The 23,549-nt window shown below is 46.7% G+C and overlaps 1 protein-coding gene and 1 pseudogene across 1 annotated transcript in view; both read right to left on the bottom strand.

Annotated features, from left to right (window-relative positions):
- Positions 1-23,549, bottom strand: part of PTPRC (protein tyrosine phosphatase receptor type C) — an 85,173-nt gene that overhangs the window by 9,510 nt on the left and 52,114 nt on the right. The window contains exons 6-23 of the mRNA XM_039883499.1: positions 22,534-22,749; positions 21,285-21,413; positions 20,016-20,153; positions 17,727-17,843; positions 13,740-13,898; positions 12,621-12,832; positions 10,974-11,034; positions 10,324-10,432; positions 9,698-9,732; positions 9,313-9,422; positions 8,666-8,756; positions 8,495-8,571; positions 6,345-6,381; positions 6,153-6,250; positions 5,326-5,451; positions 3,826-3,983; positions 3,294-3,429; positions 1,699-1,848 (exon numbers count right to left, since the gene is read on the bottom strand). Of these exons, the coding sequence (XP_039739433.1) occupies positions 1,699-1,848; positions 3,294-3,429; positions 3,826-3,983; positions 5,326-5,451; positions 6,153-6,250; positions 6,345-6,381; positions 8,495-8,571; positions 8,666-8,756; positions 9,313-9,422; positions 9,698-9,732; positions 10,324-10,432; positions 10,974-11,034; positions 12,621-12,832; positions 13,740-13,898; positions 17,727-17,843; positions 20,016-20,153; positions 21,285-21,413; positions 22,534-22,749 (2,159 nt within the window). The remainder of the gene's footprint in view (positions 1-1,698; positions 1,849-3,293; positions 3,430-3,825; positions 3,984-5,325; positions 5,452-6,152; positions 6,251-6,344; positions 6,382-8,494; positions 8,572-8,665; positions 8,757-9,312; positions 9,423-9,697; positions 9,733-10,323; positions 10,433-10,973; positions 11,035-12,620; positions 12,833-13,739; positions 13,899-17,726; positions 17,844-20,015; positions 20,154-21,284; positions 21,414-22,533; positions 22,750-23,549) is intronic.
- LOC120619391 (uncharacterized) lies at positions 18,014-18,122 on the bottom strand (annotated as a pseudogene).

Here is a 23,549-nt window from a genome sequence, read left to right as displayed (position 1 = left end):
CCGAGCGCGGCCACCCAGCAGCCTCTCAGCCGGTGCCTCCTCTCAGCCGGCGGCTATCCCTGGTCTGTGGTCAGCGGACTCCTGTCCATCCCGATCCTCGGTCCCAACCTAAATGTCCCTTGGGGACGCCACGAGGGATGTCGTAGCTCCTTAAGAAGCTGACCACGCCCTTCTTGCCCCATTAAATCACGACTCGAAGGAAAGATACGTGTGCTCTCCGCTCCCTGCTTCGACGCAAACCTTTCCTACCCACTCCTCCTTCACAGGTAGCCAGCTCCCTAGATGTGACTCCCCCGCGCTCCCATCCTGTGGCCTGCGGTGGGGGCGTCCGTCACCGCATCTAGTCTGGGACCTGGCGGGCTGCGCGCCCCTCTCCTCGCGGCCTGCCATCAGGCCGGTCACTTCCTCGCTGACGAGGATGCGGTCCCCAACGCTCGGCCTCTTTGCGTGGGACCTTCCTCGCCTGCCACGACCTGCCCCTCGCTCCTCGGCCATCGCCTTCTCCGCCCTCCCTCGAGCTTTCCTTCCAAAGACTGCATCGCCGTCGTGCTGTTGGAAACGACCTCTACTGTTCCTAGTCATCTCTTCCAGTGTCTTCAGCAATCGGAAATTCTGTCACCGCATCGTCTTCGCCACTTCCTCTCTGTGCTCACGTCCCTCTTTATCGTCTGCCATCGCATCATTCTTTTGCAAACACCCTCAACTCCTTGGCCTCCAAAACTGTCGAATGGCCATTTTTAAGAATCCCAGATGGGTTTAATCTAGTCATCCACATACACAGCTCAGCTCCCCAGAGAGCTCAGTGTCTCTTCAGAAAAGAAAGAAAACCAACTGGCTGATCGCTCTTTCGATTCAAGATCATTAACGTCAAATGATCCAACAATCGTCTCTGGCAACCCCCCCACCTTGGCCTAGCAAGACTGCTTCCCCGCTTTGACGTGCGCACGGCGGCTCGGAAGAGCTCGTGCATTCACTGCAGGCGATTCATCGGCTGAAAGTACAAGAACGCAGTGAAACAGCCCTGTGCTGGGGGCCGCCCTGTGAGCCGCCGGCTCGTGCCCTGGTGCAGGTCTGCGGCTGGACGGAGCTGCTCGGTGGCACGCTCGCTGCCTGTCCACCCACATCTCGGCCCACTTGGACCCGACACATCACACGGCTCTGCGAACCAGTCTTGGGAAACTCTGAGATCACCAGTTCGGTGGTTCACAGAAAGGTCCAGTAAACTGGAGATAAAAGACGCGAGAGAAAAGCTGCAAAACATGTTTGGTAAGTGGGCGAAGTGCAGACAGCCGTGCCCGCCCTCTGCGGCCGGAGCGAATGGCACCTCGGGCCGGCTCTCAGAGCGAGCACCTCGTAAACGGGTCAGGACACGCCATTATCCCTCGCTTTCTGTCTCCCGGCTCCGGCCAGTTCAGCTTCCTACGTCGTCGTAAACTCCTCTAATTATTTCCTTTACAAACCCAAACCAGATGCGGCGTTTAAAGGCGAGATGCTACATTGCCTTTGGCGGGCCAGTGCCGTGGCTCTGTACCATTATGTTTACACGTTATTTCAGACCAGCTTAATGAGGAGTGGCTGCAGAATCAGATCCGCAGTTAAACACGCTTCCCACGTAACAGCTGTGTGACTTCCACGGCACTGGAAAGTAACCAGCAACCGGCGAAATCCATCCGCAATTATTACGACTGCTGTCATCACCTGGAACTCTGCCTCCAGGGGCGATGGCTCGCTGGGCGGGTCTCTCTTCTTCATGTTAGACAGATAGGGATGCAGTTCGGATAAGTTCACCTCTGTTTCGCCAAACTGGTTGTACTCCACCAAGGCCTGATGGATCAAGATGTACTGTGCCTAGCATTTCAGGGGAAAAATACAGATAATTAGCTGACGGCTTAGTCCTGTGCATCGCAGTTCAATAAACTACATAGTCCCATATTTTTTCTCGTATCGGGACAACGTATGGAAAAGAAAACTGATGTCTGTAACAGTGAAATGCTCTGTGAGCTGGTGCTCGCTCTTCTCTGGAATCTGAGCAAAAGCTCCACCTTAGACCTTTTCTTTCCAGAAAGAAAAAAAAAATAGCTTGCTAAGTAGATTAGACATTTACTGTAAGGCATAGCTTTTATCTTATTCCTAAAAAATCAAAAACATTATCGATTGCTTCTTTCAGCGACTATTACTGAGTCAGGAAGCCAAATGAGTAATATATAACACTATAAGAAATTTTACATTATATCTGAGAGGAAAAAAACAAGTTGATAGAATATATTTTAAAAAGTTTTCTAGAACTTTCTAAAACAGAAAATTCGTTAAGAAACACATTATGCCAAGCCCAGATTTAACAACTCCTAACCTTTTATCATATTCGAATTCACTATTTTAAAATAAAAAACACGTTTCTGATAAACGTGCAGCCTTTTCCTCCACAGCCTCCCTCTCCCGAGTTTTGGTGGTACCCTTCGACCCTATTTAGTTTTTCCACAGGAAATAAATTTTTTTTTTTTCTGGTCAACACTCTGCTTTTATGCGTCTACACTAACCTCTGTGTATCTATAAATATTGCACATTTTCGTGTGTTTTCGTAAAAGCACGCGAGTTGTGCCCAGCACGTCTCACTGGTGGCTTTTTCCACGGTCACTTTCGTCTGCGCATGTGACCGCGAGGCCAGGTCCAGACCTGGAAGCGTCGCTGCGGCGTCGGCAGGGCGAGTGTCGCACGAGTCCACACATGCGCATTTTGTCTGCCTGTCCCTAACGATGCGCATTTAGGGCCTTTCCGACCGTCCGTGCCCGTCCCGCCCCCGCCGGCTGCGGCGAACGTTCTCGTGCGCGCGCGGACCAAGCGCCACCGCCAGGCCGCGGGCAGCTGTCCAAGTGCTGAACCTGAGCCGCCTTTTTGCCGTAACAGGGGAGACACGCGCTCAGCGTCCCGTGTCACAGAGGCACGGGTGACACCGCGACCTTGTACAGGGGTGCACGGCGAGACGTGAACCCCGAAAGTCTAGTTCTGCAAACCAGGCTCTGGGCCGCCATGCTGTCCCCCGTCCCTGGGCTGAGTGTTACGAGATGCTGCCTGATCGGTTTTCTGCGTGTTTATTTCCCGTGCAGTCCCGTGCGTGACCATGGAATTTCTCTGTTTTTAAATGTGACACGTCCCCCCCCCCCCTGGGTCCCCCCGCCCACAGCACCCCAGCACCAACAGCCCTGAAGGTGCTCTGACTGTGCTCAGCGCTCGCCGCCTGCTTGGGTTTCGGGAAATTAAGAGGACCTGCCCCCCACGGCAGGCGCGGGCCGTACCTCCACCTGCACCATGAGGCACCGCTGCCGCCGGAGCTTGACCACGTAGCCGTACACGTCCGCGCGGCCCTCGGCCTCCAGGCCCTCCAGCATGGCATCGATGCCGATGTAGGTGCCCGTGCGGCCCACGCCCGCGCTGGCGACACAGACACGCGCGTGAGCCGTGACCGCGGCGGGAGAGGGGGACCCGCGGGGGAGCAGGGGGTCCCCCAGGGAGCAGGGGACCCTCGGGGAGCACAGGGACCGCGGGGGAGCAGGAGGACCTTGGGCGAGCAGGGAAATCACGGGGAGCAGAGGAATCTGCCGGGGGAGCAGGGGGACCCGTGGGGAGCAGGGGGGACCCCCGGCATAGCACAGAGACCACGGAGGAGCAGGAGGACCTCAGGGAACGGGGGACCCATAGGGGAGCAGAGAGACCGCGGAGGAGCAGGGGCACCCTGGGGAGCGGGCGGAGGGTTAGGGGCCCCCTCCCAGCCTGTCCTCTGAAGCCAGCGCCCACTGGAGGGACGACCCCGCCGGCCAGCGGCCTCACCTGCAGTGCACCACGATGGGGCCGCTGAAGAAGGTGCTGAAGGCGTTCACCCTCCTCCGCAGCTTGAGCAGCAGGTGCGGGTCCTCGGGCACCCCGTGGTCCGGCCAGCTGGTGAACTGGATGTGAGCCACCTCTCTCCCGGTCACTTTTTCTTTTTTCTAGCCGAGAGATCATATTTGCCTTGAGCTGATTTTGTCGCTGGCGTCGTTCAAAGCAAATGACCTGACGTAAATGAGTGGAAGCGGGGAGGGGACCAGTGCAAACAACTCCTCGGGCGCTTCGTTAAGCCATGGTTACATGTTCCTTTTCAATTAATAACTGGTCACTGAGATGTCATACTGGACCGGCGTGCGCTAACCAGTGAGCAGAAGGTAAGCGACGTAGGGTAAGTGTGGCAGGAACTGCTGGGGACTTTCAGGCCACTATGTTAGTTAAGAACAGTGACATCAGACTGGTCAGTGCAACCAGGTCGGCTCCGACCTCCACGTGTCAGCGTAGCTACAGACGGGGCCTTCGTGGCTTCGTCCATCATTTACCCCTGAACCATTGTTGGGATTGTCCCTCAGCCCTCTGTGCGTGTGACAATGAGTGGTACCCTGGGAGGCCGGCATAAATACACGACTGGTGATTTTTACTGCAGAAAATGTATCTGGATCATAAATACCATTCAGGTTACTGAAAACCTTCCAATAAGTGAAATTTAGAGAAATTTTCAGCCTTATCTGTAAAGACTTCCATTTTTTAAACGGCTTTATTAAGATGTTTTTCACATCTTAATAGCATAGAATTCATTCAAAGTGTAAAATTTTTATTACACTCACAGAATTGTAAAATCATCACCGCTGTTTGATTACAAAACATTTTCATTACCCCCACCCCCCAAATGGACCTCCCCGATTAGCTGTCATCCCGGGTCCTGGTCTAACTCCTCAGTCCCAATCAACCGCTCACTGACCTTCGGTCTGCAGATTTGCCCGCTCTAATCGTTCCGTAAGCGGAATCGCACACACGTGTGGGGGACCCCGTCTCAGCTATTAGTTAGAACCCTGGAGTCTTCTTTCCAAACTAAACATTTTATCTCTCCTACGTAATTGTCCCATTCGTACAAATATTCTTCCATAATGGCAACGAGCACGTTGAGAATACGGATCAGTTTATCGTTCATTCGATAATTTCGATCATTTACTCCACACATTTCATGCGCTATACTTTGGACTTCGAAGGTCGGCATTACAAACACTTTCGGGGTGGCGTGGACGACAACTGCTTTCTCCAGGGACCTAACGGACCCTGTCGTCTCGTGGTAGAGTTCTAACCCAACTCTTCCTCCTGCAGGCCATTACAAATAACTCCTCTGTGTGTTCACTGCCCATAGTTGGGAAAATAATGACAATAATAATTTCTCCCAGGTATATTTTAATTGTTCGCATTGACCATCCCGCGGGGGCCTTTTTAGACAAGCCAGACGAAACCAGACATCGCGCAAGGAAGCGGACTCACGTGCGTGACGATGAACTTCTGGACGATGTAGTCGGGGCACCGCTTGAGCTCGCTGATCTTCACGGTGACGTCTCCGTACTCCCGGCTGGTCTCTTCCATCGACGGCCAGTATTCTGCACATTTGTTCTAGGTTTTAAAAATCATGAATGATTCCAGTTTTTCATTTCAATGAACTTCTCATGAAATATTCTTTAAGCAACGACAAAAAAAGTCAAACAGAACGTAGTCATCTGAAATTCTCAAAACAGAAGTATATTCTTTAAGCACGTAGACACCTGAAGCTGGGCGCTTGAACTATCTTCCGTTTCCCATGAAGGCATCTGAAGGGGTCCCCCTCCCACCCAGGCTTAGCCGTACGTGCAAAACGGACGCGCTCGGTGGTGGGCAGAAAGGGTGTGGTTGCACAGGTTAAATTCAGGCTGGGGCATGCGGAGGCTCTCACGCTTCCTAAAGTCGCGCGCGTTACGTTAACTGCCGCCCATCTGCCCAAGGTCACTCTTGTTTCAAGTACTCACAAGTACTTGTGAAACTGGCACGTAGACATGTACTAAATTTACGACACCGCGAAGAAACAGGCATCGAATTGAAGCCCAGCCGTTAAGCGGAAATGTTTACATTTTTTTCATCTAGACCCATATGTATGTATAGGTGTACAGAGTGTAGTTTTCTACAAGGGTGAGGATTTTATTCAAACGTTATGCTCATTAATACAGAGAGCTGCTGTTTTCGTCGTCAGGCACGGGCACTTGTGACTTTGCGAGGTCGCGTATGCCAGCGTGCTCTTTTCCTACCCTCCACCTCCACCCCGGGGGTCCTCCGGGCCTCACCCTGTTCCCCTCTTCACAGCGAGTGACCATGACGATGACCGTGGCCTTCTGCTCCCAGATCATCCTCCAGAAGTCATCAACACTTTCATCCCTGGGACCTAGGAGGTAAACAAATGCAAGCTAAGAAACGCCTTCTTAAAACTGCTAAGAAACAGCGTCTCGGAAGGCACAGGGGACAAGCCGATAAGTTACCTTGGGCAGCAATGTACTTCCTGGGCTCTTTGAAACCCTGTTTGAAAGACACAAAGGGGCATCATTTACCGAACAAACACTCGATTATCCCTTTACATGCAAAATCGAGAGTTAGAGGATGTTGCTTCCGATCCACTGTTCTTCGGTTGTGGGTGTCCCCGAGCGTTTTCAAATCATAAGGGGGGTTTTACTGACGCGTGATCAGGCGTGCAACTTTGCCAAATGTGTCAGTCAGCATTTATGAACAATATTCATAACTTCCACGTGTCTTCGCTGTGTACCCAGAACACCCTAAAAAACTAGCCTGCGTCCTCATTTGGGGTGGCAAAACCATTTACAAGAGTAATCCAGGCTTTTCTCTATTTGCGTCCTGCCAGACCTTACGGCACCATCCGCCACAATTTAAACCTCCTTACCGGCCACGTAGTTACCGTTGGGATTTTTTACTCATTTTCTCTCAATAAATCATCCCGAGATTACCCCACATTTCTACCCAGACTCCGCCCTAGAGAAGAGATGTGATAACTTCCATTTATCTACGGTGCCTGCTTTCTCCGCTCCTGGTGCCGAGGTAGGAGGGGACAGAGGCGGATAAGATGTGCTGATTTCTTTCAGATTATCTCACCACATTCCTTAAGTTCAGCTCAGCCGTCAGGGAGACAAAGAGACGACCTTTTACACGTAGGGGAAATGTGGCCACATGGGCCACGAAACTGCTTAATTTTGCTAACTCCGTGAAACTTCTCGGGACGTAGTTTTATTGACACGCGTGGATTCAGCGACATGATGGTGTAAATCGAGTGACTACGCTATGTCAAGTCCATACCTAGAGGCTGCACAGACGTATTCTCCGGGGCTCCCGGCCCTGCCGGAGAAATGTCGGTGCGACTCGACGACATAGTCGTATTTCAGTAGACAACAGAAGTTCTTTTTTTTCCAGAGACTATCTAAATTCTTAGCAAATTAAAAATTCAGAGGGAGCATGACTCTGCTGACGCTTCTAGCCTCTAGAGCGGAGAAAGAATAATTCCTGTTTCGAGACCCCCAGTCTGTGGCGGTACTTTTTCGCATCGGCCCTAGGAAACTAATACGCTGTGTAAATAAATAAATATGTTCTTATAATTTGATCATTTCACCCACTCCACTAAAAGTTTATACATTCAGGTAGGTATAAACAGACAAAAGACCCCTTCAAGTTCAGTTGCTTTTTCTTTAAGGAAAATTGCTGGCCTCTGCTCTTTATAATGATGTATATATATAGCCAAGATAAATGTTTTAGGTGAATAAAGCACGGTTCAGAAAAGTGTGAATACTATGTTAACAGTTTCGGATGAGGGAGAGAATAACAAATGTGGATGTTTTCTTGTTTATATTTAAAGAAACACTGCGCGAATAAGAAACAACACAGAGTTCGCCTCTTCAAAGCAGTGGGGTCTTAGGCAGATGGTGGGTTGAGTGGGAGGAAGATTTTTTCCAGTCTTTCTATAAATTTATACTGCTTAAAAATTGAAATTCGTGTGGTATATTACTTATTTAACAATTTATATCGTAAATTACATTTTTTTTAAACTATTTTGGATAAACTCTCCGTATTTGATTTGTGATAAATACAATGGATGGATGATCTGAGTCCATGACAGCATCCACGCTGAAATGCAACGGTACATAATTAAAACACAGAGGTTCGGAGTCAGGGAGGCCTGCGTCTGAATCCCAATGCAAACCATCACTAACTGAACACGGGCAAGGTGGCCTAACGGGCAGAACTCCCAGCCTCACCCCTGCAGCGTGGTGCACATGGCCACGGCTAATGTGACATACACGGCAGATCATCTCGTCTAATATCCAGCACATACTGGGTACCGGAGTATTTTGATTCTTAGTATCGCTTTATTTGTAGAGAAAAATCCTGACTGAAACCTAGTACCCATAGCAAAAGAGAACTATCTAGACTTGCAAATAATTGCGATTTTCTTGTTCGTGGCAGTGACATCATGGGCTTACTTGAAACTCTTTCTAATAAGATTCCTAAAGTTTTGCCATGGCAGAGGAGGAGCTGAGCGGAGCGCGTGGATGCGAGGAAGATGAAAGTGCTCAACGACAAATCGCTAAAGCTAGCAAGTCACGTAGCCGCGAAGCTTCCCACTCACATCGATGTAGCTGGCGTTGATGTAGTTCGACCCTGCGTCCCCGTTGACTTCAGACAGCTCCACACGGTTGTAATCATCTGCTCGGAGAAAAGCGGCGTGTGAATAAGCAGTGACATGATGAATAAGCAGCAGCCTAAACGCACGGGAAGCCCGTTCCCGGCCAGCACTTACAAGGAAGGATGTCGACGTAACGGTTCTTATTCTGGTTGAAGGGTTTTCGAGCCTCCTTGATGGAAAACTTGCTGAACACCCTGGGAATGCTCTGGAAGACACCGAACCCTTGTGTCACAGCATAGTCAAGAAAATGGTGTTCCCCTTGCCGGCTAGACGAGACACCCCATAACGTGCTTCCTTTATACCCCTGAGCGAGCCACACAGGGTCGTTGAATTTTTACATTGAGGAATTATGCCAAAAACACTTAAAAAAAAAAAGGAAGGATAGACTGCTTTGAGAATAAAGCCCATACTTTTAGAATAAATTGTCAGCGAGAGGAAATTTAGAATGAATTGCTTTGCCACTTTAAAACTCATTTAAAAACATACTGAAACGGTTACTGAGAGCACAGGGCCAAAATCAGCCAAATAGGTTTCATGACACAACATCGTAAACGTATTACTACAATGAGGCATTATTTTCCAATATCGACTGGTTCCCTGACTAGGTGTCTCTCTTCTGATCTGTAAAGATCTGCTAATAATATCTGCTTGGACGATGTTGCAGTGTCATGCGGGGTAGATTATAAAGGCGATGCGTTTAAATTGGATTTGTCCTGATAACTGAGTCAAATTTTTCCTCGCGTATCAAGAAGAGCGCTCACTTGAAATTCAGCCAGAAACAGTCTTCCCTCATCAGCAATCTTTCTCTTATAAGTTTCCAGCAAAATATCTGCATGGATGGGCTCCACGTTCATCAGCTGCTTCTCGTCATCTTTAAACACAGTCAAGATTCGGGGTTAGTGTTACACCCACCTGCTGGGGGTTCCCACCAATGTCATTGAGTTGACATCTTGGATTTAATCCTCGTCGATTAAATAAATACATTATGCTTCATCATTATATCAACGGAGGACGTCCAGGTTAGATAAAAATGTTAATTCTTATTTTAAATGAATGGATTCAAGTGTGTGTGTGGGGTGGGGTGGGTGGGGGGGTGTGGGAGAACTTGTCAGTAAAAAAACCAGAAAACAAAAAACTCATACTTACCCCTTTCAACAAGTTCTTGTTGTTCATCTAAGTTGCTGTGAAAATAAGAATTGTAAGTTTCTACATTCTCCAGAAACATAGAATTCAGTTGGCATTCGATTTGTAGTGAATGAACTTCCCGGAGGAAGGAGAGAAGGGGGTATAAAGGGAAAAGAGAGCAGAGAAGAGGACAGGGAAGAAAAAACGAGGGAGGAAGAAACCAGCCACGAGGCGTCTGCTAAACTCAGCTAAGTGACTCAGTTACTCTGGAACGCTTGCTTTTCATAAGATGGAGTCGATCCTGGCCAAAGGAATGTGTGTATTTCTCCAGACAATTTCTCTGCTTTCCTTTGCCTGTGTCACTCCCAGATCCCCCTGACCCACTGTGTACTAAAAGAATAGACACACATTCTCTCATGGGTTATTATTAAAAGAAATCCACCACCTTATTAGTCCATGTAGGAAATAAGATTTACTATAAACCAATAAGATCGTACTAACAATCCTCGATTGAAAGTTTAGTGACAAACTAGACTTCGTGCCATCGGGACATTTTTCACTTAACTGGTTCTAAACTCGCCTCACAGACGAGGGCTTTCATTGTTATTACTATATATATATTTTTTCATTTTGAAACCAACTCTTACCTGGATCTTTTCTTATGCAGATCATAGATTTTATAGAGAACAATGAGCAGGGCAACTGCTGTCACAATAATCAGAAACACCAGAAATATGATCAGTGCTTTAGAATTATCTAGAAATGAAAAATAACACATGAAGAGAGATTATTATGTCAAATATAAATATTTTTGCTGGGTTTCTTGAATAATCACCTCTAAAGTACTTACATTTTAAGATTTTTATTTATTTTGAGAGTTTCAAAAAAAAATAACATATTTAGAATGAGACCAAATACATGAATTTCTGATGTTATGAATTTTGTTTATATTATTCTTCGGAATCAATAAAAGCATTTTATATCTCAAGAGAGTAATTAGAATACAGGAGAGCAATTTTCTTTCCTTTAAATAATGCCCTTTTATGAGATGTCGTCATGTAGGTTTAATTCTTTCTTTCATGATTATTTTATAAAATCTATCCTTTAATAATCGAATCTCTTATTTTGAATTGAAGATATTATATTTTAATATGATGTTCACCTGTACATGTTTTTTCAGATAACTTAAAATACTATGCTTATGGAAAATATATAATGTAAACATGTAATAATTAAATATGATGTGAATATAAAATAACATAATATAAATATAATATATAGCCAACTAATAACTTACAGGATGTTGCTTGAGAAACACTAGTGGAACGTCCATTATATTTCCCATTGTAAAAGTAGATCTGAATTTCAGTAATAAAAGAGAAAATCATTTTCTAATGTCAATTTGTATATCATAATGTAACACGTTATTTCTCATATGATGCCGTTTATTTTCATTAAAAATAGGCTAGTTATCTTTAATTTAAAGTTGAAACTGCAAGGTTATTTCAATATTTATTAAATATTTTTTAAAAGAAAATATTTAACAGTGAAAAAGATATAAAGAAATCTTAGTCCATTTAGCGATAATAGTAATAATAAACAGCAAGAATAAGTGAAACCTAAGGAATAAAATCCTGCACATCAAAACATTCGTAATTTAAAGTTAAATTCCCTATTAGTAGGCTAATATTTTTACATTTTATTTAAAAAGAAAATTCTACCGTACACTGTTTACTAGAGTTATACATAAAATGCACACAAAATTTTTCACAGGGTAAATGGGAATAAAACAATGTAAGAATCACTATATTTATGTGAAAGTGAGATTAGTTCACAGGGTTACAATGATTAAGACTGATGCTCTCAGTGATACAGGGTAAAACCTACAGTAGAGACATAAGTACCATAAATACCTGCATTTCATAGTATTGATACGAATAAAGCAAAAATAGTTTAGATATACAGAGAAACTGACAAAAGGAAGGAAGCAAGAAGAGTCTGGCAAAAACCAAACAAACAAACAAGTTAAAAAGAGATCTGAATAATATCATTAAAAGGAGTTGGTAAATAGAATAACTCCGGAAAATATATATCTCAGCTTTTATCCCGTGAAGAATATGTCATTTCCCCAGTACTCACAGTAGATTTATAACCATGTATCATATACCACACTGTAAAAAATACTCTCTAAATTCCAAAAGGCGGGACATGTAAAAACCAATGATCTTTTACAACCTAATAACTAATCACAATAAAAAACATTCAAGCACCAGAAATGTAGACTCACCCTCTGAAAAAACAGGTAAATTTAAAAATTTCCAAATTACAATGCAAACTCTTTAGCATTTTCAATAGTAAGAACATTCCACTCTAAAAATCTACTCGTTAAATTTTATGTCGGCCGTAGAGAAAAGAGTGATAAATAAGATAGACACGGGATACAGTCAAAACTTATTTATTTCTACTATTTTTTGTTGCTATGAGTTGTATCACAGTTTTCCCCAGTACATATCTTTTTATTTCTACTATTTTCTAACCATTTTTGCAATTTAAAAAGTCACATGACCAAAGACCAAAAAATCAAGGTAAATAAAAGATCTGGCAAAGTAATAATCTATAGTGCATGACACGTGCTACTTGATACAGGAGCGATCATTTAGCTGTACGAAAAATAAAGTTTACCAAACCGGGTATTCGGAATGTTGATAATATGTTGAAGGTGATATTATCAACATGTGATATATTATAATATAAAAGTACTATGTTAACATATTGACCAAAGATTTACTTTGGACAACTGTTTTTTGCACTAAGAGTGAAAAGTTCGGAGTCGAACTTCTAAGACTTTTAAAGTGCGATTCCCTTAGATTTCAGAGCTTCCCAGTTATTGGAAGGACAGTATAACAAGCCTTCTCGTTCGCGATGACAGAAATTATAACCTTACCTCAAAGTCGTACTGCGTTGAGTAGTAGAGATCTTCCACGATGAAGAGGCAATTTTGCTGTGATTTGTTTCCAACCTGGGTGCCCCCAGTTTTGATGTCCAACTTGTAGCAGCATTTCTGGGGACCGTTGAAGTCCAGAGGCGGCTCACAGATCACACGTATAGTGTTGTCTGACGTCCGGGAGATCTTGACGTTCCTGACCTGGCTTGGCGCTGTCGGGGGAAGACAGAGTGGTCACGGGCACCGTTCGGTGAATGCGTGTTTAGACGACTCGATGCTCTGGGTGTGGGGGACGCGACGGGATCAGGGACCCCGAAGGCCTGCGTGCCACCCACGCCCTCCTCCCTTGCCGTGCCGGAGTGTCCCCACGAGCACCTGCCCAGCTGCATCTTCATGACCGGCAGCAAACTGTCTTTGTTCTCCCTGATAGCTCAGAAATTCAGGACAATAACAAGAGCATGAAGCTCGAAGACGTGGATTTTTAAACCGAAACCTCACGTGTCTGGCCCTGCAGAGGACACGAGCCTGGTGCCAGCTGGGGCCCCGGCGGCCGCAGTGCTGGCTCCCACGTGTGGCTCTCGTCTCTGACCGTGGAGGAGTTAAGGTGCCCCTGGGAGGCAGGTTAGCTGTGGGCCTTGAGACGATGGTGGCAGCGTCCGTACAGGTGGCAAGGGCCAGGTGCCACCGACACAGAACCCCGAATGGGAAATGCGCCCTCTAATAAAACGGCAGGCGTTCAGTGTCACAGAGGAAAATGCCGACGAAATAGTGTGTTTTCCGGAGTGTTTGGTCAGCTAAGGGGAGGTTAGCAAGCGCACACGCGGTGGGCGAGACGTCACTGGGCGTCTGTCTGCGGATAATCTTCCGGATAATCGGGCACACAACAGACCGTTTGTTTTCATCTAAGTCAGGTAGGTACTTAATTGCCTGAAAACTCATAGATTGTACTGGTTAAGACGCCCTCGTACTTCATTCTTATAATTCTCATGATTGTATCTGAGAAGGATATAGACACAGAGGACCCAGGGAGACAGTTGGTTAAGTATCGTATTTAAAATTATTATAAAAAACCCTAGATGTAAACAAACGAGCCAGATCAATGTATTTCCCATAACTTACGTGCTTCCATTGTTCTAAATGTGCACTCCTTAGAAGTTCCTTTACGCCGGACTTTCCCCACCACAAAGGCATGCACTGACACATTATACACTGTGTAAGGTTTCAAATCTCGCAGAGTATATTCGGTCAGACTTTTAGGCAGGTCGTAGCACTCTGAACCTCAGGAGAAAAAAATGGAAGTATTCATTAGTCATTAAAAGTCAAGATGACCACATATTTAATTGGGTGTCTACACGAACTCGTTCTTAGTCAACTCCAAACTGACTGACTGAGAAATAAACACGTCCTCGGTGCTCAGAAAAGTACGCGCGATTGCCAGCTACCGTGCCAACAAATCCCACTGCAATAAACACACGCAAATATTTAAAGAGGAGGGTTTCGTGTGATTAATTTGGTACGTAAATATTTACTAAGCTCAGGCACTTTATGAAGATGGTCTCTACCCTCTCCGAGAAAACACGGTCCACGGCGGATATTACGAAAGTCTTGAGTTGTGATGTTCCAGAAAGATGAGTTGTGAGCGAGCCTCTTTCCGATGCTTAGCTCCCCAACTTTGACCACGGATATTAGGCGCTGCGATGGAGTTTAGATGCAGAATCCATTCGATCGCCGATAGCCGGGTCTGTTCTACCGTAACGCGCAGGTTCCCACTGGCAGGAGAGTCTGAGCTGCGCATTCAAAGGCGAGTGAAACCGAGTGCTCGTGAGGTTGGGAAAAACGTCACAAAGGGAAGAAAAAGCTTTCTGAGTTTAGGGACAGCGGATTCTGGCTGGGGTGGCAGATAAACAGCAGACCCTCGTTTAAGTGTCTTTTAATTTTCAGGCAGCAGAGTTAGCATTTGTGAGGCCGAAAAATCAGTAGCCACTGGCCATTTCTGAGTAGTCAAGTGACATCAAGAAAGAGGGTTTCAGGGAGGACCAGCGTGGAGGCCACCCGGCCGCAGTGACAGCCATAACAGCGCGAATGCAGTCGCCATGGAAACGGTGAGCAGGCCGCACCTCGTGCCCAGCTCTGCTCTGGGTGGCGCACGTGAGTCAATTAGCCATTGTCCCACACCCCGTGTTAAAGGTGAGAGAACCGAGCCATCTGTCCGTGACCTCACAGGGGGCCGGGACCCAGCCAGGTTGGGGCCCGGGACCCAGCCAGGTTGGGGCCCGGGCACCGAGGCTCTGGGCCCAGTGCTCTGGTCTCCACCAGGGCACGCACCGTCCGTGTGCACTGGGCGAGACAAGGGGCTGCGACGAGGCCGAGCTCTTTCTCACACTCGGGGATGTGGCTTCTCCGGCCACGAAAGGGAGATTCGGCGAGGTCCCTCCTGGCATGGGATGCTGAGCCGCAGGGGGATGAGCGTCTTGCCAGCCTGGTCACGGGGCCAATTCTCGGGAACCCCCGCCAGCTCGGCTGTGCCCTGTCCCCGTGAGAATGCCCCTCGAGGACAGGAAGGGTGTGAGCTCGGGGAGCGGCAGGCGAACCCCCAGACTCGCGGCCCCCGCCAGCTCCTCACGTGGGCTCTGGCCGCTAGGATGTCCCGGCTTCTCACCCAACGGCGAGCCCAGTGGCAAGGCGCCGCTCTCAAGGCCGACTGGGCTCCTGCTCAGGGACCTAGTGGCAGATGTTCGCAGTGTCCTCTCTCGACCATCCCGCCCCTGAATTAGCTGACTTCCGTCGTTCTGCGAAGCCTCGCGCTCAGTCAGTTTGACAGAAGTCAAATCACCGACTGGATGTTGAGTGGGGCATTTTTCAAAAGCTACTTCTGTTTGGGGAGCAAAGTTTTCAAGGCTTAGAAAGGGCCGAGGGCTCCCCCGTTTGCTGGAAAAGCTGAGATGGAGCCCGATGTCTGAAGGCCTCCGCCTGCTCCTGCGTTTGGAGACCTTGTCCCTGGATGTCGCTGCACCGGGCCGAGCGGAAGCGGCGCCTGGAATTTGCTTTGCCTTCGAATGGGACAGAGCTGCTCCACGACTGGGGAGGCTTCGTTGTCACTTGTCATCGTTAAGTTAACACACGGGACTGCGTTGGCCACGGGATCGCACGCCGCACGGTCGCAAGGGGCACGGTCGGAGCCGTTGGCTTTGAACGTCTGGCTCTGGCTCCGCGGTCCTCGGCTGCGCCGTGGCGACTGTGAACACAGCCGCGCACCTCTCCTGTGGCGGCCGTTACTGAAACGCTTAGAAAAATCTTCAAACGTCATAAAAACACCCGTTGGACAGAGGGAATGAAATAAATGTCAATGACGTTTTCCCTCCACTTTACATTCCTAGCTTTCAGAGACACGGACATGATTGAATTACGGAATAATGAAACGAAATTTAGTACCTAATTAAGAAGTAACATAAGCGGCAATAACAGTTCACGGACTTCATTCCTGTGATTCCGTTTGAAATAATGAGAGTCGTTTAAAAAGTTGCTTTCACCGTGCGGGAACCCTATGAACTCTGCCTGACTTCGCTGCAGTGGGCGTGGGTCTCGCTCCGCAGGTGTCAGTGAGCCAGGGGACAGGTGCGGACACTTCTCAGGTCCCCGATTCCGACTGCCACATGTGGGCAGCTCCAAGGGGGCTTTCCACAGTCTGTGCTTTGCCCGGGGTGGATTCGCTTGCCGATGGACAGTTTGCGGAAAAGGTCACACACCGAGGCTGACACGGCCCAGCTTCTGCTCCCCTCCCTACCCACCCTGGCTGCGCGTTACGTCTGGATAGCCATAAATGCGAGCGGCACTAGATAAGAAGGAACCGTGCTATTGTCAAAACAAGACGAAAACCGAAAATCGAAAAACAAGAAAAACGAGCCAGTTGCCAAAAAAACCAAAAACAAACCAAAACCTAAACAAACAACCTATCGGACTGCTGACAACCCGATACGTCCTTCTTAGCCTTGTTATGCAAATGCAGGCATTTCGACATGTATAGATTACAAAGGAGCAAACCAACATCGATCTATACATTTCCACGTGCGCTCTGGCCTACGAAGGACGCTGGAGAAAGTGAGGAATCCAGCTAGGGATGGCAGGCAGAAGACCCAGAGAAGCACCAAGAGAAAACCGGTACCCAACGCCGTGTCCGCACAGAAGCCGAGCAAAGAGTTTGTACCAGAGGCGTCCAGCGAGGCAGGGATGTGGGGAGTCACTTAGGGACATGTGAAATCGTGTAACAAGGAACAAGGCTATTTGTGTACTTGGCAACAATGTAAGAAGTTGAGATTGTAAAGCGCTGGCAAAAACCGGGAGGTAACTGTTCACATGGCAATCACTGCACATTCCTTGCTACAGTTTAGCAGAGAGTTCTGAGTGTTGAGAATCGCATTGTTTTACTAGATAAGTAATCTGGCTAACCTTGATTCTTGACTACTGTCTTTCTTATTGTAATGTTATAAATAGTGCGTTCTAAATAAACTCGGGGACACAGACACGGCTTGAATCTGTGCTCCCTCCTGCAATTCTGTCTGTCTTCTTTCTTTTCCTCAGTCCATGCTCCCCCTTTCAGGTACCCTCAATCGCTTCGTCGGCTGGCTCGGACACAGGGATCTAATTGTTGTTTCTTCCTTTCTCACAGATCTAACTGCCGGAATGAGGGGGGTGTCTCAGGGGCCGCGTCTGCTCTGAGACGGCCCGCTGAGCCTCAGCATTCGCTACCAGTGTTTGAGACACTTCGTTGTCCAGATGTTTCTTCTCGCAAGTGGCCTCTCATCTGGAAGACTCGCGATCGAACGAGTCACTGCCCGTGTTTTAGACGACGTTTGTTTCTGCGGAAGTCGGATTCTAACTTGACTCCAGGACTCCGCCTGCCGCGAAGCCGGCTGCCGTGGCCGAGTGGGTGTCCGATCACTTACGGTCAGTATTTTGTGTGTATTGGCTGGGTCCAGTTTTGGAAGGTGTTTGCTTGTGGGCAGAGTAGTGACTTCACACCTGTGTCACTCGCTTATATGACATCGGAGGGCTCAAGACCTCAAACCCCATTCCTAGTGCTTTCCAACTAAATTCTACACAAATTACCTGAAGATGAATAACAAAGAGTAAAATTATGATATAGACTGGGAGGAGGGCTCCAGGTGATCAGTGCGCTGTTCGCATCATTTTTCTTGCACTCGAGTGTCCGAGGCGCTTCTGGCGCTATGGAAAGAATAAGAATAAAATATAAAAATTAAGACATGGAGAAGGCAGTCTTCATATTATAAGCATGCACAATTAATAGTGTATTTTATTTATTTATTTTTATTGGTTGACCTCACAGATTGCAAGAAACCCGTCAGCTTGCAATCCCTTATTTTTTAATTTTTTTACGCCTACGGCACCTGGTGGTCTCCCATTGAAGTACTAACCAGGCCCGACCCTGCTTAGCTTCCGAGATCAGACGGGATCGGGCTTGTTCAAGGCGGCATGGCCGTAGACGAGAGTATTTTAATTAATTATGAATTAACAATGAAACTAAACGAAAGACACTGGTCATATTAAACTTACTTTAGAGGTCATTTAACTGAGGAAATGTCACTCCCGAGTGGCACGGTGACATCTCAGTGTTCCACCCACTTGAAGATAGCTGAGAACACCCTCCCTCTCATACATGTGAGTGTCTGGCTATCGGGATTTCTAGAAGCTCTGTACTGAAAACCGTCATTGGTGGTACTGATAAATTTCGCAGTCATTTGAAGTAGCGTTTGTCATTGCTCCCAGTAACTAGCCATCGGAATTTGAGATGAAAAATGTGAATAAATGCTTATAGCAAATTCGCGAGGTATAGTTTACATTCAAACACACTGGAGGTACCGTTTGACGAGTTTTGACAACTATATGCACCTATATAATCAACATATAGAACCTTCGTATCACCCCAAAGAAGTTCTTCGCTGCCGTTCCCCGGCCCCCTGATCTCCCTTGCCCGACCCCAAACACCCTCTGACCTGCTTCTGTCAATAGAGACCAAATTTGTCTTTTCATCCATTTCACCAAAATAAAATCGAAGCCTAGGCCCTGGGCGCGTCTGGCACACAGCACCCGACACGGAGCTCCAGAGGCCGCTCTCGTCATTAATCGGTGAGGGGCGCTCTGCCGCGGGACGTGCCACGCTTCACCGACTCAGGCCACTGTCGCTGGCTATCTGGGTTGTTTCCAGGCATTTGGCTACCGTGACCGAGTCTGCTATGAATATTTGTGTACAAGTCTTTCCTCTTCGATAAACACCTGGAGTGGCCTTTCTGGGTCATTACTTTACATTCTCATCAGTGGTATCGTCGGCCCTTTTAATTTTAGCCATTTTGGTGAATGTGTGAACGGCCAAATGCATCACAGCAGAAACGTATTTTTCATTTGTTATATATAGCGAAGGGATAAAATCCCCCTAAAACATCACTTGATCTTCTTTCTATGAGGCTACAAAATTTCCCCAAATCATGTCCTTACTTTACTCAAATCTGAGCGTCTGTGTTTCAAGAGGCGCATCGAGCCTGTTTATAGCTACAGCGACCTTTATCTGCTGTGGTGTGTTTCTGGCATGTTGCCCGTCGCTTTCTGCGTAATAGTCTTTCTCTCCCCCATCCTCCCCGACTCCTCCTTCCTCTTTTTTCCCCACCACCCTTTCCTTCTCTAATGTAGAATTTTCTTTAAAATTCCATCACTTTCTTCTCCTGCGTCTCGGCGGGCAATACCATCTCTTTCTCTCTCTCTCTCTTTTTTTGATGGTCGCTCATCAAGGATCCTGCACGTAACTAACTCAGTTTTCCCTCGAGATTCTAAATTCAGTTGGAACCTTCTCCGCTTCCACTGAGAGTGGAAGTTTAACGCGTCTCTCTTTCTTCTCTCCTCCGTCTCCCAAATGCTATTCTTTTCCAGAACGTTCTTTCCCCGATGTTATTGGTGGTTACAGCCGTTAGTATCTGTGCTACGGGCATTTGAGTGATAATGATTGCTATTTCGCCATCAATGCTTGGGTTTTATTAGCTAATGTTCTCTCTCTCTGTCAGGGGCTGGACGTGAGAGTGGGCGGGGCGGAGGGTACCGCACCCGCGGGAGGAGCCGTGATGGTCAGACAGACAGGACGATGACGTGGGCAGCGAGTGGACAGACATTTCGCTTACGACAGTTTTGTTTCTACCGGTGGCCTCACGATGGCCTACGATTTGGATCTTCTGTCGTTTATGTCTAAATTCTATTCTAAAAATTTGACACAAGTCCATTTTCTGAAAGCCTTTCTCCACACCTGCAACATCATTTTCGGGGATTCTCAAAAACTCGTAAGACTATAAAAAGAAAAGAAATTTTATACATAAATGTAAGTAAAATACTCACCTCCAAAATCTGTTTGAATGATTTCTTTTTTTTCAGTAACAGTATGGTCATTATAGAATATTGTTGCAACACAAGTATAATTACTGTTGGGTTTAAAGTTGTCATATTCAAATTTCTCTCTCTCTTGACTAATGTTACCTGTAAAACATAAGTATTGCACATGACTATATTAATACGATCTATGACATTTCACTTTTATTTAGATTTCACATTCGTAATTCATACCTTTTAGATTGAAAACCTATGCAAAGAGTCAAAATAATAAGGAAAAGATCGTCACTATCACGATGCATTATTTTGCCACACTCAGTTTTAAAGACAGCATTAGGAACTATAACTGACTTTGAGAGTGTCCTTCACTTAACGCATAGAATTCGTTCACTGTTCTTTGTACAGAAACCGAGACTCGGCCCGAGTCGGCCTTTACCACTGGGTACCTCAGGCCATTGTTTGGTCATTGGTCCATCATATGTCTGCTCCTGCTTCCCTCTCACTGCCGTGTCACAGCCAGACATCACCCCTGCGACAGGATGACGGTGGCCGGAGTCACAGGCCATGCCACGCGTGTGTGTTCATGTCTGTCTGCCTGTCTGTCTTGCCAAAGACGGCCTCCCTTATGCCAAGGGAGGGAGAGTCCACTTCAATAGCTTCAAATAAAAAGGAGTAGGAATCATAAAATCCTGAATCCTTGAAAAGGAACGATAGCTCCATTCTCGCGCCCCGATCCATCCCTAGAGGCTCCTTCTAGTTTCTCCTCCCACTTTCCGTTCATCTGACTGTTCTAGAAGTTAGCTGTGTGTGAGCTTTGCTGGTGGAGGGCTGGCTGGCTGCACCGCTGAATCATCTGGTCTTACACTGGTTTTCCTTTCACTGCGTATGTATCGTCATTTTTCACAACACCTTTCTTTGATAATCTCTCCTACAATGCCTTGTGTATAACAGTTGCCGAGGAAATGCTTACAAATTGACTATTACTATTTCAAAAATTATTTTCCAGGGGAAGTATCTGTCTATTTTGTGAATTTGAGTGGTATAGAGAATATAATGATTTGACTCCAAAGATACTACGGAGATAAAGAGAGGGAAGGAAGGAGGAAGAAGGAAGGAAGGTAGGAGGGAGGGAGGGAGTGGGGGGAGTGGGAGGGAGGAGGAAGGAAGGAAAGAAGGAAGGAAGGAAGGAAGGAGGGAGGGAAAGAAGGAAGGAAGGAAGGAAGGAAGGAAGAATTAGACAATATCTAGCACAACTTTCTACTACAAAAATATTCTTACCACATTGAAACCGGTAACGAATGTCTTCTTCTTTACAATTAAACCCTCTAGTTTGTACCCAATTTAAACAAATAGAAGTATTTGCTTTTTTCATCTCTGTACAGTACCGTAACCAAAAACTTTCAGGATCTGTTAAGAAGAGGGTATAGAAATAGAAGATTAATATTTCACAGTGTGTGCCCTATGCTCAATTATAGTCACTGAAATTATATTCATGATATAGACTTTGGCAATTAGATTACTTTGAAAAAAGACTGAACTCGGGGTTTTGTGTTTCTCGATCATTTAGTTTCTTCTTCTTTTTTTTTTACATCACACATTTTGGAAGCATTTCATTCAGAACTTATGCTACTTTTCAAAGAAAAAGAACCCAAGCAAACATCTAGATAAAATTGCATGTTTTTCACATTTTAAAACACTCCCTCCATTTTGTTTTTATATTTAAATCTTCAGTGTCGTCCTTTACTCTTTGATTTGCCAGTGAATGATTATTACACAGAGTATGGGGAGTTCATTTTTTTAAAAATTGTTATTTTTCTGTTCTCCTCGAAAGTTTATTTCAGTACTATTTAGAGAAGATGAATAAGTTAAATGGCGTTTTTCAGTTTAAATATCACCAAATGTCACTAAATGGCTCGCTCCTCTTGAATCACAGACTATGTGAGAGATTCAGCGAATTCACGGTCTCCCAGCCCCTTCCCAAGGGCGATGCTTCAGCGGAGTGGGTGCGACACCTCAGTCCTTTTCCGCAGCAGCTGAGCTGGCACCACCAGCTGGACGACCTTCGCCTGACCCTTAACGCTCCTTTTTTTTTTGCATTAAAGTAGGTTCGTCCTTTCCGCAAACATCAAATCCTTGACTTGGTGGTTTTCCCCAATACGCTGCAGACACACTGTATTTAAACGCGCAGATATGCGCCTGTCGATATTCAGTTACTGAATGAAGTGGGGGAGGGAAAGGGAATGAAATGCTGTGCGTCACCACACAGTGGGATAAGGCACGTGGCAGCTGCACGACCTCCCCTGCGGAGGGACTGCACGGAGCGGGTGACGGAGGAGAACGGACGGCCTCCGCGAGCTTACGACGTTCACTGGGTTAGAAGCACGAAACTCACCCCCTCACGTCAGGCTACCTGCCTCGCCCTCGGCCCTGATTTCTCAAGAGATCGGTTCCCGTGACCCCTAGAAGCCGCCACACACACAAAAGTACCGTTTCTGTAAATATACAAGGGGTCATCGTTTGTATTTACCTGGTGGCACATGTAGTTCTAACTTCTTAGCTGGCTCACACAAGTCACCAGTTAAATTGACCATGATGGTGTCGCATGCTGACAGGTTTGAGAGCTTTTTCTCTGGACACGGCGTAGGCTGACATTTCACCTCGCCGGTGACTCTTAGTTCAGCACTGAATGTTTTTTTCCCGGTCTCCATCTGGTAAGCCACAGAGACATCTCTATACGCGTCATCTGAAAGGAAATAAGACAGTGAGGATTCTCCTCTATTTTTCAGAACGAAAAAACTACGTTCAGTGCAAACGCCTCAACGTGTGTTTTCAGAAACGTCAGATCACTAATGAAATACCCCCCAGGGACACGAGCAGGGGAGAAACACACGAGGGGCTTCCCTACTCTACTCCCGTGATTCCCTCGGCCGCCTTATCAAGGACCGCGGCTTGAAGGTTTGCATTTGGATGATTATCGGGCCGTGATGTCATCCTTCTGTCTGGACGGCATCCGACATGACAGCAAAGGCCAGGCCACCTCAGTCATCGCCATGAGTCTAGGTCCACGTAGAAAATCTGCCCCCAGGGGGAGCTCAGTAACCACTTGAATCGACGCACAAATGAACACTGTGTCCGACCAATGCTTCTCCCCGATTCCCCATTTCCCTCGCTTCTAAGATGTGGTTCTCGACGACCAGTTTCTCCAATTAGTCGAGACGCCAATTATCTGGAGAGCCCAGGGCTCGTCAGTCAGCCCTTTACTTATGTAAAGTCACCGATAATCAACTGCCTTTCTTTGCGTCATCTTACCTTTATTTAAACAGACGCCTTTGGCAAAAATATCTTTTCCGCAAACATTAACTCGGTCACTCATTTCTCAAGGCGTTGAAAATTTTTAAGCCCTCGCTATGTTTCAGACACTGTCCCAACTACTGAGAATACAGACATTCGGCTTTCAGAAACGTGCAGTCTCACATGCGGACAGGCACAGACGTGAACTGCCGAAGACATGCAAACGCCTCCAACACTGTTATGTGCAAAATT

Source organism: Pteropus medius, unplaced genomic scaffold, assembly GCF_902729225.1.
Source record: "Pteropus medius unplaced genomic scaffold, Ma_sr-lr_union100, whole genome shotgun sequence".
Classification (NCBI taxonomy): Eukaryota; Metazoa; Chordata; class Mammalia; order Chiroptera; family Pteropodidae; genus Pteropus; species Pteropus medius.
This window is presented reverse-complemented; position numbering and strand designations above follow the sequence as displayed.